At 36.1% G+C, this 17,772-nt stretch overlaps 1 protein-coding gene across 1 annotated transcript in view; it reads right to left on the bottom strand.

The window, feature by feature from the left end:
• The window catches only part of pds5b (PDS5 cohesin associated factor B), a 155,442-nt gene that overhangs the window by 35,519 nt on the left and 102,151 nt on the right, over nucleotides 1-17,772 (bottom strand). The window contains exons 13-21 of the mRNA XM_028799315.2: nucleotides 15,851-15,964; nucleotides 14,732-14,813; nucleotides 8,413-8,461; nucleotides 7,653-7,792; nucleotides 7,176-7,291; nucleotides 6,983-7,088; nucleotides 5,517-5,677; nucleotides 4,093-4,216; nucleotides 1,049-1,207 (exon numbers count right to left, since the gene is read on the bottom strand). Coding sequence (XP_028655148.1) covers nucleotides 1,049-1,207; nucleotides 4,093-4,216; nucleotides 5,517-5,677; nucleotides 6,983-7,088; nucleotides 7,176-7,291; nucleotides 7,653-7,792; nucleotides 8,413-8,461; nucleotides 14,732-14,813; nucleotides 15,851-15,964 — 1,051 coding nt within the window. The remainder of the gene's footprint in view (nucleotides 1-1,048; nucleotides 1,208-4,092; nucleotides 4,217-5,516; nucleotides 5,678-6,982; nucleotides 7,089-7,175; nucleotides 7,292-7,652; nucleotides 7,793-8,412; nucleotides 8,462-14,731; nucleotides 14,814-15,850; nucleotides 15,965-17,772) is intronic.

Below are 17,772 nucleotides of genomic sequence, written 5' to 3' on the forward strand. Positions count from 1 at the left end.
AAATTGTGGCAGAACCTGTCATAGCTGTTAACCCTTTGTACAGTACCAGCAAAAACAGGAAACAAGCTATTGGCTGTCACAACACTGGAGAAGTAGGAAGGTCAGCAAGCAGTGATAATAAATGTGATATAGCCGGTGATTTTCAGTCATGTAAATTGACATGGTCAAGCAACAAGATCAGCAACCGCTGTCAGCAAGTCTGACATGCCCACGAGTAAAAGTCATGTCATGGAATATTGGCCTTAGATGTTTCATATTTGTTTCAAGTCTGTGCTTCATTAATTTTTCCACTGGAATTCAATTAGATTCTCTCACTTGATCTTATTTCATCAAAAGTCTCTATTCCGAGTTTACATGTCTAATTAAGAACATACAATTTTGATGAGAACAGGCCTTTCAGACCAGCACAGCTCATCAATGTCCATTTATATACATCTCTCAAAAAAAATCTAAGTTAGAAAGCACCAAGAGTAAATTAAATATAATAAAGAAAATACTTTATTGCTATAACATCAGTTGCATTGAATTAGCTCAAACAGTGTGTGCTACTGTTTACAAAGATAAACATGTACATATACTTCATGACTAAAATCCTGACTTCTAGGGATAATGGAGAGAAAACTAATTTCAAAAATTTACAAGAGAAAAATGATAAATTTTAATAAACATCATATGTTGAAATAGGCAAGAATAACCTAGCTATGGTAACTGAAACTGGTCTTATATTGATGGATTGAGGCTATGAAACTTTTGTACACAAACTGAGTATCCCAGTGATCATGGAAATCTAAATCATTTGTGGTTCCAACAAATTGTATGGGCTTAAATTGATTGCTTTGATAATATATAAATTGTTTCAGATTTATGACACTTCACTAAAACACTACAATAAAGACATAGCCAATGTTTTTCATAATATTTATTATGTGCTTATGTGTTTATACAAAGAGGAAAGTACCTTAATGATAAAAATCATTAAAGTCATTCTGCTAACAACACTACTAAAGGACTGAGAGCATCCTATTAATTTAATGATTGTTATACTTACCCTGTCATTCATGAGCAAATCCTTAACAATAAAGTTTGCCACCAAAGACTTGAGTGGTGCTGCAAATTGTTCTGGTGCAAGCAGTGCTAAATGTCCAATTGTTGTTAAAGGTGTAACAAGCTGATCAAGATTAGCAGGATCCAGGCTTTTATGGAGGGGCTACAAATAAAAAAAAATTAAAAAAATAAACACTTAACATCAAATATTCCTGTACCTTAATTGTGTAATTAATGTTTCGTTTTGCATATAGTTTCATACAATTGCCACTAGAAGTATTTTTGCATGCATTTAATAACTGCAACACGTAAAACTCACTAAAATGAGTTTTCATGGTTTAGAAAGCAAGTAATACTGCTTTCCAAAGTATATACCATGGATGACACCAGTGCCCCTTACTCTACTGATCTCCTCGTCTCCATGGATCCTTCAATGCAGCTCCACATACTCTTACCTGCCTTAAGTAGTCCTGCCTACACATTCATGCCACTGGTTCGGTCTTGCATTCCTTGCTCATTCTGGACCAGAGATAACATATATTCTCAATTTACCTAGATCTATAAGCCAAACCAAACTTGGATCCTTCAGGAGATACACCACCAGCTCCGTACCCAAGGGATTTTTGCATCAGAGAGGTGCCTACAGAGTGTTTAAATAAGTGCTCTTACCACACTCGGCAAAAAAACAAGGTTCCCATGATTTTGCACAAGGGGAAGAAGGATGCTGATGTGATGAAAAAATACTATGCAATAATGGAATGAATTTTGCTGGACAAATCTAAGCTCAGTTTTGCTCACTAGAGATGTTGTAAAACTATACTACATCCACATGATCACATGTTACTTACATGGTTTGTAAACATCAAACCTTTATAAAGCAAATGACTACAGAATATACAGTAATTATGTTGAAAATGAGTATTAAAACCCTTTGGAAACTTGCTCAGCTCAAAGGGTACCAGACACACTTTTTTAAATACCAAGTCAAAATGTAAGATACACTGACTAAACAAATACTTCAAAACAAAAATGTATACCATGGGTTCACAGTACACATAGTCCACATAGTTAAATTGCAAATAGTATTTAAAAAAAAGCCTGCAACCCAAATAAAGAACAATTTGAAGAAGGGATATCTCAGGTAGATCACAATACAGTTCTGTCTTTAATATATGTTAACTATGGTGTGCTACAGTAAATGTTAATAGAATGTTGTTGGACCTGTGTTTTAACCTGCTCTGACAATTTCTGTTTTCAAAGACGATACATAAAGCTGAAATATACCAGTATCCCACAAAGTTGCTCCTTGTTCAATATTTGTCTTTACTAATTTTCACTACAGCCCTTCTTATGTTTCTTCAACATACCTATGTACAAGTAACAATAGTGATCCTTATGAAGACCATTGACTCAATTTATTTTGGACAATGGTCTAAGAAAGAACCAAGAGCAGTATTCTCATAAGGAAAAACCCTTGTGGGTATAACATTCCTTATATACAGTACTCAAGTAGATATATCTGTTACTCACAGCCACACTGTTCAAAACTATTCAAATCTTAAACTTTGCTTACTTTCCCTGTGAAATGTACACATAAATAATTATCAATCCCAATGCATGCATTTTAAATGCATCACATACACATGATACTGTTACTGTCTAAGAAGCCGAATACATGGAAAGGATAGACAAATTTAATTAAATTATCCTGTCAAAGAGGTGTACTTAGTGAAGGTAGAATGTTCATCTGTTTTTCTTCTCTGGGTGTTACATAAATCTATAACACAAATTAAAAACCACTGGGGACACTATTGTGAATTTAAAAATAGTACGTTCTGCTCATACTTTTTATCTACTTAATGCTGTGTTTTCTACTGTAATGTCAATTCTAGACATTTCTTTGGATGTATAGCCATTCAAAATTGCTTGCAGTTTTATAAATTAAAAATGCTTTATAATACAGAAAATTTGTTTACCATTGTGAGATGCAACAGTAAACATTATTTAATATTAAAACCACTGTGTTCTATGGTGTGAAAGTGAAAAATATTAAGGGGTTTAACTAAATCTGAACATGGATATATATAAAAAAAAAAAAAAAAAAAAACACTGTTCAAACATTTGCATGCCTATACTATACAATGTTCAACAAACCATCAAAAATTCTAAAATTTGGGCAGAGGTTAGGATAGTTATCTGGTATAAAGAAAGATACATGACATAGTTCCAGGATAGAAGTACAACATTCAGAGAAAAATGCAGGAAAACAGTGTTTAAAAAGTTAAATAATGTTAAACTAATTTACTTTGCATTAACAAGAAATACAACAACAACACTGAGAAAAATGGTGACATTAACATGCAACACACAATAATAACATGACATTAAATATAAATGATGCAGCTATTCCCACAGCTCAGTAATCAAAAACAACTTCATGGAAGTAGACAGAGTTACAAATCAACTCCTCACCTTGGATCTTTACTGAATTCTGTAAACATATTTTATAATATTTTCATGTTTTCTTTCAGTTTTAAATTAAACAACTACAGAGAAGTAACATTTTGAAATTTCTGTTCTTTTAATACTAACCTTTATTTTATTTTTCTGTATATTATGGATATCCATTTCTAACTAATTTTATGAAAAGGATTTATATACAGTATAACTTCAAAACTACTGTATTTATATTGTAGGGGGCATTTAAAATTTGCGTAAGGCCTATGGGATTTTGTTTCCCCGGATGCAGCAAAGGACCAACATGCTGTTTCTCAAAGGGAATATATGATTAATTCTGAACCAGATTTTAACTACAATCTAGCACAATTGTTACTACACAGAAATTTTATCTATCAGCAACTGATACAGTGCGATTGCGCACTTGCAGAACTTCATTTAAACACCCCAGTTCTGTTTTACTGGTACTGCAACGTGCACAGAAATAACATTGTACTTGGAATGCTTAAGTGAAATGCTAAAATATATTACCTTGGCAATCATTTGCATAGTCAAAGGGGTCTTTGCACATAAAAATACAACAATCCATACCTCGAAAATCTGTGCAAACTGAGTGTCTCTTGAGGAGAATATTGCATGTATACAATGAATAGCGTATTTGGCTTGGCGTGGAGGGCCCTTCTTAGCCTTATTTTGTAAAACTGGAAGCAACACGCTGAAAAGAAAGAAACATAAAAATTATAATTCAATTTAACGTTGTTAGCATAAAGAAAGATAAAGGCAATATTTCCACACAAGGTTAAAGGACAGCTACCATCCTAAACTACCAGTTTGTGGATGTAGACACCGACAATTTGCATCTGGCTACAAATCCTGCATTTCGACCAGATTGGGGCTGCTTGGAGCAATGAGTAAAAAGCTGGCAGAGCCATCTGACCATAGATTTTCTATTGAATTTAAATCTAGGGATTTTGAGAGGGAGTCTAGATGCGAGAATGCTTCAGAATGTTTATGACTATTTTCGTCTTGGAAGACTGGGTAGCCAGTCAACGTTCTCTGAGATGAGGCACAATTGCAACATCATGGTTGTCCAGTATCCCAATGTGTTGAATCATTGGGAATTTTATAATATATAAGTGTGTTACATTGCCATTTTGTAGTCTCACCATTGTGTGCTCTGCTATACTATTGCTAGGTGCACCACATCTCGGATGCTTAGCTTTACAGTTCTGCATAGCATGCAGTGCATCCTCCAAAATTACAGATCCAGCAGGCAAGCTGTTTCCTACTCTTCATGTTTTGAAAGTGATTTCCCAGAGTTTAAATCCCATCACAGTTCCTCGGATATACATGCATCTCCTGGTGTGGTTAACATTGTTCTCATAGTTAGTCCAAGTAACAGTTTTCAGCAAGAAACAGGTTACTAAAACTACTGCTTATTCAGGCTTTGAACATAATGATTTACAATGCTTGATTGGCCCATCAGTCTCTCACAAACCTGCGTAATCCAAAGTAGTGTCATGGAAATCATAGCCTACCCTGGCAGAACTGGAAGCAAGGCAGGAGACAATCCTGGACAGTGCACCAGTCCATCGCAGGGGCCAGTCATACACACATATACTTGAACCAATTTGGAAACACCAACCAACCTAATCTTCATGTTTTTACTGAGTGTGGGAGGAAAACCCATGAAGAAATGGGAAAAGATCCAGGCGTGGGATTCAAACCTACTAACCACTGTTCTAACATGCCATCTACTTCCTTTGTAGACTTAATTTAGTAAGTACCAATACATCATAGAATTCCCTCTTAAATCTTATTTGTTGAATCAGTCAATAACATAGCCAACAGTCCATCTGGAATGAAAACAGTTCTTTGTAACAGTGAAAAATAAACTCAGAAATACCAACAATCGATGTTGCCCAGTTTGGAATTAAGATTTATTTAATGTATTTGAAATCTGAACTAGCAAGGTACTACATGCGTGCTTCTTCTACAAATGTTAAAACACTCACGATTTGATATGAGGAAAACTCTCCTCCAGTTTGTTTCCGGTGTTCTTAAATATTTGTAGAGCTGCCTCTGCTACTTTCTCATCATCCATTTTCAGGCAACCCAGAAGTGACTCAAATGTTTCCGCAGAGTGGAAGGAGACAGGATGAGTAAAAGAAAGCACCTGCAAATCAAAACAGTCATATTTTTTATTTTTTTTAATTATGTATGACTTATGCATGAACTCAATTTGCCCTACTATTACATACTAGGAACAATGTTTTGTTTTTTTGTTTTTTTTTTGGAAAAACTCATTTTTATATTACATTTATAGATTTTGTTGTGTTGTCTTTGCAAACTTTGTTCTGTTTTTAAATAAACTACTTTAAACAACACAGCTGATATATTATTTATGCATGCATTGCTTCTTTATAGTTTAGACATGCACATTAAAAATCCTATAAAAATCTACCGAACACAAACACAATGCATATTTCCTCACTACACATCTTATTCAAACAAAACAAATTATTTGTCACCAACAACATTCTTTTCCCCTCAAATAATAATGCTAGATATTTCCATAGAGAAATAAACTAATGCAACAGCCTAAGCCAGAACTATTGGTTCTTCTGGATCTGGAGAAACAGACACTGCAATGCATAGATTAAAACTCAACATGACAATCACTAGCACTTTGTCTAAGGTGATTTGCATGGTTAAGATAATGCTGGGTCAAGGAGGAGTCTGGGGAGGAAAATTAATTAGCAGCCTTGTGCCCTCATCTGCCCATTAAAGTCATTTTTGGGCTGTAAGTGCAGCACTGTGGTTAGGGTACTGGACTTTAAAGCAAAAGGTTGCTAATTTAACCTTTACCTCAGAACCAAAACAAAATATCAATAAAAGTGAAATCACATTTTTTTTTAATTTACCAATGCAGTAGAAGGAGTATATACTGCATGGAGCTCAGTGTAGTTTTCCCCTTGTGTACTTTAGTTTTTATCCCACACCACCAAAATTTATGTTAATTGTTAAGTGTTGACTGGCTCTTGGTGGGAGGGCATTTTGATGGACTGACACCTTATCCAGGATTGCTTTGCGCCCAATGTTGCTAGGATAAGCCATGGCAGTGAAAAATCAGGAACAGATTAAGCAGGTCTGAAAATATGTTACACACAATCTGCAAAAAAAACTCAATGACCGGTTTATTTTCCTACTTTTACAAGACGGTGAGTATTTCTGGTCTGTGTAAACAAAAACTCAAAATATTCCACACTAGGATTAAAGACATTAATTAACCTAACATGCAAATATCTGAGATGTGGAAGGAAATATACTGTACGTACATGCAGAAAACTCAAATGTGTAGAGAGAGAATATGTAAACTATATAAAAACAGACTAGATAAGAACTCTACTTACACAAATGACCATGGCTATTAATATTCTGAATATGAAACAAAAAAAAATGAAATAAAGAAGTAAAATACCTTAAGCAACTCAAGACCTGCTCTGATTGCCTGTTCAGTTGGTACTCCCTCCTCCTCATCATCAGCTGTACCATCGATTGATTTATTCACTTGCTTGATAAGAGCGCTAAAGGAAAAATACATTTAAAAACCTTCTTAACATTTCTGCAAAGGAGTGACAAAAAGCATAAAGGCTTTACATCAACCACTCTACCTAATGGACTCTGAATCTATGTGCACTGGAGCAATCCTCTCCAACAGGAATTTCACCATTTCAAGGAAAGGATTACTTGGTTGCTTGGGACTTCCAAGTTTCTTAGTAATTTCTCTCTGGAGAAAGAAACAATAATGAATGTAAAAAACCCACAAACTTCCAGGCTAGGTTATATTATTTTTAGAGACATTTCTAAAATTCCACTGTATTAAAATAAATGTCGCATACAATATATAGTTAAAGCTACCTAGACACTAAATTTAAGTTAAAACCAGTTGACTACTGTATAAACCCATCTAATTAACAAATGTTCTTACAATAGCAACGGTTTTCCATTACAAAAGCATATTTGTATGCCAAAACATAACTCTAAAATTCCTGCACACATGAAACATTAAAAAAAATTATTGAAATTATTTTCCCCCCTCATTAAATTATCAGCATAATACTAAATGAGGGGCAGGTTTCTTTACTTACCACACATCCTTCAGCTTGTTTACAAAAACAAGCAGGGCTGACAAGAGTTTCCAGTTGGTTGCGAATCCTTTCATCTTCTTCAAGTACTTGGGTGAATTTCTTCATGAAATCTTGGGCTTTGCCAGGATCTGGAAGATTTCCTGTTTTTTTTTTTTTTTTTAATAAAAAATTATATTTATTATGGTGCTAAGCACAAATGTGCACTGAACCTCATATGTCTTGTTTTTGTCTTTACTATTATTTCACTTGTTCAGCTGAAGCTGCACCCATTTAATTCACTAAAACTCACCTTATTAGGCATATAAAGCCATCTTACCTAACAATGAGATTCATGCACCTAAGTAATATTGACCGCTATCCAACAAAAGACTTAAGATCACATTTTTCACTTGTGAACAAGACTATGTACAGTACTCCAACATTAATCCATAAATCATATCATATTGAATTGAATTCATTTTGGTAAAATACCTAAGATCAAATTCTTCTATTGTTAAAAGAGTAAAAGATAAATATGGAGAAAACAGGTCAAAATGTGCAAATATTCTGCCATGCAGTTAGATTAAATATTCATTACAGTACATATTTCCAATGCCCAGACATGATTGAAAATTAAATCTGTTTTACTTCTAGTAGGCTGTCTCAGAGTATAGTAGATGATAATTTGGCACAGTTAAACCCTTTAGAGGAAAGTAATTTGAAATGTTATGTTTAAAAAAAGGAAAACCAAACAGAGAGAAAAAAAAATCCATGTACTTACGTGTAATGACCATTACTTTCGAGAAGATAGCTTTGCTTGAAGTATCTGACTAAATTTTAAAGTGCAAAAGTTGATAACCATTGGAGGAAAGTACAATATTTGAGAAACTAAATTTTTAAAATTTTTTATTAAATGTAGCATTTTTGCTAAGATGTAATTAATTTTTCTTTTAATTTCTGCCTCAGCATCATGTCATTAACACTTAATATTGGAAAAACAACATCATAGCAAAGAGCTAGTTAACATTTTTTATATTTCCAATTTACACCCTTTCTTCTTACTCTCCACCTCTGCTGTTCTAATGATAAAACAAAATAACTACTGAAATTAAAATTTTCTTTTTTAAATAATGCACAGCATGGTTTTGAAACAATACAAGTCTAGTTTCCACAAGGTGAAAAAATAAAAATTGACAAAGGCTTTATTTATATTTAAATTAAATTACAAATTAATACACATAGTAAGTAATTAAAGTAATAAAGTACTACAAGGAATACTTCAGGAAAAGGTTGTGCAAAACTGCTGCATGACCATTAAACACCTATGAAATTGTTTCTCAATCCTGGACCTGAAGGAAACATGTGGATCAGAGGCAGTCAATTCCTCCCTTTAATTTCTTATTAAGTCTTTTCTATGAAAACAGACTTTACAACTAAATGTTTTTATTTATAGCCTGTAAAACAAAAGCTTTTTCTGTTTTGTTAACGTTTAAGTCGTCTTTATTTAATACTTCTGTAAGTGAACAACAATACCACCTAATTGCTGATAACACTTAGAACGTACACATAGGAACAGCCTGACTCTGTTAGTTCCACCTGTTTGTAATTATCAGGAAATATAAATACAGTGGAACCTCAGTTTGCGAGTAACTTGGTTTACGAGTGTTTTGCAAGACGAGCAAAAATTTTTAATAAATTTTGACTTGATAAACAAGCGAGGTCTTGCAGTACGAGTAGTACGTATTTCTCTCTCTCTCTCTCTCGCTCGCTGTGGGATTGTGGGCAATCGTCTCCTATTCTCCGTCTGAGTCGGTGTGCCTCACTCATATAGTCAACATCCGTACAAGCGTATACTGTTTACTACAGCATTAGCATTGTGACTGTGTGCTCGCTCGCGTGTGCGTGTTCGCGTGTGTGTGTGCTCGCTCACGTGTGCGTGCCAGTCATGATTCTTTTCAAATGTAAAGTGCAGGTTAATTTGTTTTATGTATTTTTACTTTATATTTTGTATTAATCATTTTTATATGAATAGTTTTGGGTTGTGGAACAAATTATCTGAGTTTCCATTATTTCTTATGGGGAAATTCATTTTGATATACGAGTGCTTTGGACTACGAGCATATTTCCGGAACGAATTATGCTCGCAAACCGAGGTTCCACTGTATACATATACTGTGACGGACGGCCACGGTCGTTACCTGGCCGGGACGCCAATGGAATGGAAGGACCGGGGGAGAGAGGATCACTATGGCAATAGTCCCCTGGGATGGTAGGAATAAATGTGTGTTGCCTTTGACTTGTGTCTCTTTGCTGGTCTGTGTCCGGGTTTGGGGAGCTGTACATCCTGGCATTCCAAAATACACACACACACACACACACACACACACACACAATATATATATGAGAAGATGCCGAGTCCAAAGGCTTAAAGAAAACCAACTTAATACCAATCACAAAAAGTTAGGGCATTTATTCAAATGGGAGCTACCACTTCAATACACACAGACACAGCAAACAAGCAGTGACGGGGCCAGGTCAGTGGTTGGGTTAAAATGTTCCTTGTATTAACCATCTGCTGACAGACGTGTTACGTGGGGAGGCTGCAAACTTGCAGTTGCCTCAGTGGGTGTGCCTCGAACCTGCAGTTGCCTTGGCAACAGATAAGAAACCCTCACAGATGCATCAGCTGCGTTTTGGCAGGCAGCACAGTTGGGGAGAGTCTCAAAAGAGCTCAAAAATCTCACATACCCCTCCCGCCCAAACTTGGTTCACACCGGTGTGGACAAAGCAACCGCTTAGACACGACAGAACGTCAGCATTGACATGCACAGCACCAGGACATTGGCAAAAAGCACTCATATCCATCTATTGAATTGTCTGTAATAACTAGCAAGTCTAAGAAAAGCTGGAACTTGCTTCTGCATTTCCGCACGTGGAAACGTAAGCGCCTCACCCATCTTGTCCAACTGAGATTTGATCAAACCATTGCCCAGAGAGTAATTCATCTCCGACAAACCTAATTTACACTTCTTAGGGTTAAATGTCAACCCAGCCTGCCTCAAACTGTCAAGCACCGCTTGAAGGCTGTCAAGATGCAACCTCCAATCATTACTAAAAATGATCACATCATCGAGATACACTCCAGCATAAGTGGAATGGTGTCGCAGAATCTGATCCATCATCCACTGAAAAGTCAACAACCCATCTGGAGTGGTGAATGTGGTCTTCTCACAACTGGACTCAGCTAGGGGCACCTGCCAGCACCCCTTCATGAGATCCAGGGTGAAAGTCTCTCAAACAAGTCATCAAAATGTGGCATTGGATAGGGATGAAACTTGGAAAACTTATTCAAGCTTCTAAAATCTATACAGAACAAAACCAAGCCATCCAGTTTTGGTACCAGAAAAATTGGGCTTTGCCACTCACTCTTACTTTTGCGATTTACACTCAGCTCAAGCATCTGCTTCACCTCCTTGCACATCACCATTCTTGTTGCTTCCGAAAGACGATACAGGTGCATTTGTATTTAACAGCGGGTTCCATTATGATCCTGTGCTCCACAATTTACGTCTGGACATGACCGAAAAGACATCAGAGTTCCTTCCAATTAGCAACGGCAACTCAGCTTCTGGGTGTCCTTCAAATCATCACCAATAGAGGGCTGACGTGGCCAACACCTCCTGGTGTGGGTCAGCAAGGATCAAAACCAGTACTCGGCCACTATTTTTTAATTGGCAAAGTTTGCTTTTCTTTTCATAATTTCGTTTTTGCACCTCCTGGCATGCCAACCCCCCAAATTTTCCCTGTAAACTGGAGGACCTGCTTACAGAACTGGATACAGATTTACGTCATTCCCATGACGAAACAATTGCAGGTTAAGGGCCTTGCTCAAGGATCCAACGGAGTAGAGTCACTTCCTACTATAAAGTTTGGTTGAAGAGGTACAATGGGCTGTAGTTGTTTTTGTACGGTTTGGGCTAGGCATCTTGGTTCCACTGAAGGGTAGCATAAAAACAGCATAAAAACATTTTAGACAATTGTGTGTTCCTAACTTTGTGTCAACAGTTTGGAGAAGGCCCTTTGCTATCCCAGCATGACTATGACCCTGAGCATAAAGCCAGGTCCATAAAGGCAACGTTTAACAAGTTTGGTGTAAAGCAACTTGAGTGGCCTGCCAAGAACCCTGACCTCAACTCTACTGAACATCTTTGGGACAATTTAACAACACCAGTTGCATGCCAAAAATTTCTATCCAACATCAGTAACTGACCTCACAAATTCCCATAGATTCATTCCAAAATCTTGTGGAAAGCTGCCCATGGTTTTGAAATGGGATACCCAACAAGCTCATATACCATAGGCAGATGTATGTATGTATGGATGGATGGCTGGATGGATGGATGGATGGATGGATGTCAAGTATCCACAAACTTTTCAGCCATATCTATATACAGTACATCCAACGTTTGCCTGTATGCTTTCATGAGAGAACTACTGTATATACTTGCGTATAAGTAAGGTCTTGAAACCCAAAAAATAGATCATAAAAATCAGACCCCCGACTTAAATGCCTGTTCAAAAATACAACACTTAATATATATATATTTTTTTTTAACATCTTCTTGCTTCCTCCAATCTTGCACCAGTTTCTCAGACACATCAAATTTTGTTACAGCAGCACAGTTACTAATTTCTTTCACCACTTCAACGAGTTTAATTATAAAACCAGCTTCATATTTTCTTCTGATTGAGCGCTCCATCATAGATAAGGGATGCTCTTACGATAAAGGTGTATGAGGGTGTGAGATGCAAAAAACACAAAACAGTGCAAAAGTCACTTCGGAATAGTTTGGATATTACCGTGTGGTCATGTAGGCACAATACATAGATAAAAAGGGCAGTGTGCTCCATGATTACTCTCTCAGGTGGGCGTTAGCATATCATAATCTCTTGGACCAATAGCTTGAGTTTTCTGCATTCGACTTACACGACCGACATTATAAAATTCCGGAAATTATATGGTAAAGTCAAGCCTCGACTTATCCACAGGAGAACTTAAATGCGAGTATATACAGTACTTAACTAATTTAGATCAGGTTATTTTTTCTATAATTTGCTTGAACATTCTGGTTGATTTTGTGACTTCTCTCATCACGCTAAGTACCATAGTTTGCTTGCGGTACTGATTTATTTGCACAAATCAGAGAGTGGCTGCGGAGCCCTCCTCACTTTGAGTTGGTCTACCTCACACCAAGTGTTGGAGCGTACCTTGCCTCCACTTAGCTAGTGATACCTGTTTGTTCAGCAGACATTATCATCTACAGATTGTTAAGGGGTAACGTTTGACATTTTTGAGAGACAGATCAGAGGTACTTGTGTTTTAGAGGGTAGCTGCTGATTGCCAGAGATATCACGGCCACCTGCTTTTCTCCCCACGCAGGGGACAATCTCCTGTCAGAGCTCAACACAATCAGATACAGGGCCAGCATTTGACGTTGGAGCATATGTACCTTCCACTTGGCCAGAAATGCTTTTTTTTTTTTTTTATTGATTTTTTTCAAGTTTGCTCTGTTTCACTACTATGTGTATGGAGCCGCGGGGGACAGCTAGTAGCATATACATAAATCACACGTTTATTTTCAGTATATCCTAACTAGCATTGCACTGAATAGACAGCGTTTTGTGATTCTCATATTTCTGTGACATAAAGTGTGATGGTGCGAGTACTGCTCTATGCTCCCTTTTCCAATTTTGGGAGCCTCTTGAACCCAACACCGTCGGTAATGTAACCAGATGAGCGGTGCAATGAGGACAAATCACAATGAGCAAGGGGATTTTTTTTTTTTTTTTAAAGAAAAGGATACAGCGCTTTTATTAAAAATAAAAGCAAAACCTGCGTCTAAATAAAAAGTGCAGTGCTCAAAGTTAAATGAACAAACAATCCATAAAACGAGGTGATAAAAGTGGAGGTTAAAATCCAAAATAAATCCTTTAAAACAAGGTTAAAATCAACAGGAAGTCATCCTTTATATAAATAAATAAAAATCTCAAGTGAGCCCTCTCTCTCCCCTCCTGCCTTCTTCTTCTTCTCTAACCTACATCCCTTTTCTTGTTCTTTCTCTTCTTTTGCTTCCATTAATTCTTATAACGGCCCGTACTTATACGGCTCTATGGGCGAAGTGTCTCAATCACGCACCGCAGGAAACCAATGGAAATAATGGAGAACGATCACACCTTCAGTTGTAGGTGTGTCTCGCCCCAATTACCTCGTTAACTCCACACGGCTGCATGTGTGTGCCCATGGAGAATGACACGGCCAATGGATTATTAAAAAAAATAAATAAATGAGCCATTCTTTCGGACCCACTAAGCCACAGAAAGTTATATATTTTTGAAGTTGCAGTATCTAGCAAAAGGTAAATGGGATGCTAGAGGTCATGCACCATTGGGAGTAAGGCCAAAAAAAAAAAACACATTGGATACCTTTGTGCACACTCAAACACATATTTATACTTGTTCATATAGAAATATTTTTCAGATACTGTTAATTTTTTTTTTTTTTTTTTTTTACATTTTACAGAAAAACTTTAATTAATGCTGGCAGGAAACTTATTTTACAGGACCACAGTGTATGAAGGTCACTATTCTGATGCAAGTACCAGACTTCCAACTGTAACTTGTATATTGAGGGCTTCAGACAATGAGAAAGAATATGGTAGTTTTTGGGATATGAGAGTCTGTAGTTGGGGGCCTTCAGATAAAACACACTTTACACTTATAAAATGCTTCATTCTTTAAAGTAATTCTTGACTCAGACTTCGAAAAATAACATGGATTCAAGACATTATCTTTTGTTCTACACTACCATAAACACACAAAAATCATTCTGTGATAATATTTCTTTTTTAGGAATTATGCTGCTGACATTCTCAGTCTCAAGCCAGCCTCCGTTACATTAAGAAATATGATTTCTATCAAAAATATCTTCATTATTTCCATAAACATTCCAAAGAACAAGCAGGGATTGCATTACAAAAGAAAATCTTTAATTGAAAGAACAGGTTCTACATTTCATTATAACATTAATTACTGAAACTTACTTTAGGTTGTTTGATCAAGTCAAGCAAATCTTTAACATGATGCCTCAATGCATTTTGACATTTCCACATCTCATTCAAAGCTCTGTAAAGGAGAGGATACATTTCTGGTAAGATTTTTTCAAAGTTTGTCTGCAAGAGAACACACTTATGCACAAACTATTTAGTAAATTAAAAGAAAAAGTGCTAGGACTTTTACTGCAATGCACACACACAAACAAACAAGCAAACAAAGTTTGAACGTGCCATTGTTAAGATTACACAAAATATGACAAGTAGTATGCATGGAGCATGCAACAAACAACTTACTTCCAACTGGTAAAAGTATTTAGATAAAGAAAATGTAATTTCTAAGCAAAACATTAATATAAAACCCAGAAAGAATATGAAATACAAAATCCTAAAAAATGATTACAAAGTTTGTTATTGAACTATTCACATTCTCAAGGCAAAAATAAAAAACCTTTAACAAAAGAACGCAACAACGACACGCAGTTAATCTGTAACAAGGATAAAATCAAGGACGGATATTTCCAAATCCTATAATGCATTATCATATCTGTTATGATTACTGAGGACTTTGAAGATATGATTTCATTTAAGACAGCTGTACAAAAGAAAACAACAGAAAGCCAGGTGCATTCCTACAATTTCACGTTACGATTTGCAGATTATAATTTCCAAATATTTATGCACCTCATATAGGTCTTTAAACATAAATAAAACAAGTCCAGTCAATTTTTTTTTTTTTTTTTTTTTTTTTTAAAAGTAAAATGGTCATATTAGTTCATCAGTAGAAAGGGAAAATGTAATTAAAGCACAGGCCTCCTTCACATAATAAGGCAGGATTTGAGCCTATGTCAAAGTTCCTAATCATGTTCTTAATGGAAATAATGATGTCTTAAGAAACAGCTTTATTATATAATTTGATTAATTAGCATCAGCAGTCAGATTTGACAGACTCTTGTTTATCATAAACTGTATGCTCTTACTGAGTTTGCAACATAAAAATAAAAATAGCACCTTCTGTATATACAGTAGACTGGTTCATATATTTCTAAATATTAAAGTTGAGTAAGCTCAGTTTAAGTCTAGCAATATGTAGGGGAAAAGAAATCATACTTCACTGCATTGAAGTCCAGTGTGGCATAAAGATAATACAAACATTTCATCCTTTCTGTTGTTTCCAAGTTGTGAGGAACCATGTACTGGGCAAATATGCGTTCCACAAGTAACCTGAAAAGAAAAAAAAAATTATATGAAACAAATGTAGAGAAAAGCCAAGCAAAATGACACCTTTTATTGGCTAACTAAAAAGATTACAATATGCAAGCTTTCGAGGCAACTCAGGCCCCTTCTTCAGGCAAGATGTAATCAAAAAAAGGTGTAATTTTGCTTGGCTTTTCTCTACATTCATAATGGCTAACACGGTACAACACCCTAGTACTATGAAACATAAAAAAATTCAGTAACACTGTGAGCCAAAGTATTTATTGACCAGTAAGTAATTAGTTTTTATGCATGAATGCAACATTCAAACTTTTCAAAATCCAATTTAGATGCATGCAGGTAAGCAGCACAACAAGCGGCATTGAAAGAAACTCTTTTATGCCTGCTATGATGGAAAATGTTTTTCCTCTACAAATGGTGACCAATCAAGGAATGAGCTATTGTAATGAGCAGGAATGTCCACAAAATAAGCACAAACCAATCATGAGTGCGATTAGAATATTGTTTTCTTAAAAATCATGTTAACTCCTTATTCACAGTGAAATGCTGACGCTATATTTTCAGAAGTATATGGCTCTGGACAGCATTAACAGTCTTCATTTTCAAGTGTCAAAAATGACAGGGTAGTGTGGAAAGCAAGGTGAAAATGTACACAAATGTATGCATTTTTAAATGAAAGCACATTTATGTGGACAGAACCTCAGGTCCTGATAAGGTAAATAATATCTTAAGGCCAACAGAAATGTTTTTCTCTGTAGCTTCACTAAACTCCATGCACACACAGGCCTTCAGACACTGGTACAGCTTCTGTCTTTTTTGGCTTGCCAGTACTTATCAGCTGACCCCTACACTAACCACAATGCTGCCATGGGACAACTCCAGAAAAGATGAGAGACCATTCTTAATCAAGAATTCTAGTACCTGAGCCAATGCAGTATACAGACTCCACGCATGCTTCATTATACACAAAGGCAAGGGTGAGTGTCAGGTGCAATGCAATTTGGATGGCACACAATATACAGAAAGACTCATTCATACTGGACTTTGGCAAATAAAGCAGAAAAACAATTGAATTCTTTTAAAGCACTGTTATAGTTTTGAGATACTTTAAACTCTGAAAATGGTCCACTTGGTTTACATTCATTGTTACATACAAAAGCTACAGAAGGTGCAGCAACAGGTTAACATCATTTGTCTTCCTTCCAGCATTTACATAAAAAAATGATATATCAAAGGAGTGTATGGGCTCCACTATATAAGGTTTGCAAAATGTAATAGCCAGGGTATTAACAAAAGATATGCGAAAGTGAGCGAAACCATGACTATGTCAAAGCAGCATCTCTCACATGTAGTGTTAGTTTGTATGCTGTACCAAGAAGCATACACTAAGCATGTAGAGAAGCAGCCACCGTTTTTGTGTACCCAAGTAAAACTATTCAGTTGACATTTGATGTATAATTCTGGTAAATAGTTTCAACATTACACTTATTATTTAAATTGTTTTGCTTTATGCTAGTTAGTTGTTTTCATGGTGCAACCTAGTATGGGAGAGTGTCCAGTTGGGGAGGCTAGGGGCAGCATCACTGTTTTATGCAGATGATGTTGTCCTCTTTGTCTCATCTGCCTGGGACCTTCAGTATGCACTCAAGCAATTTGCTGCCAAGTGTGAAGCTGCCGGGATGAGGATCAGCACCTCTAAGTGCAAGGTCATAATTATTTTCTGGAAATCAGTAGATTGCTATCTATAGATGATATGGGGGGACAACTGTCCTTAGTGGAGCACATAAAGTATCTGGGGAAGAGATATTATGTAG

Source organism: Erpetoichthys calabaricus, chromosome 4, assembly GCF_900747795.2.
Source record: "Erpetoichthys calabaricus chromosome 4, fErpCal1.3, whole genome shotgun sequence".
Taxonomy (NCBI): domain Eukaryota; kingdom Metazoa; phylum Chordata; class Cladistia; order Polypteriformes; family Polypteridae; genus Erpetoichthys; species Erpetoichthys calabaricus.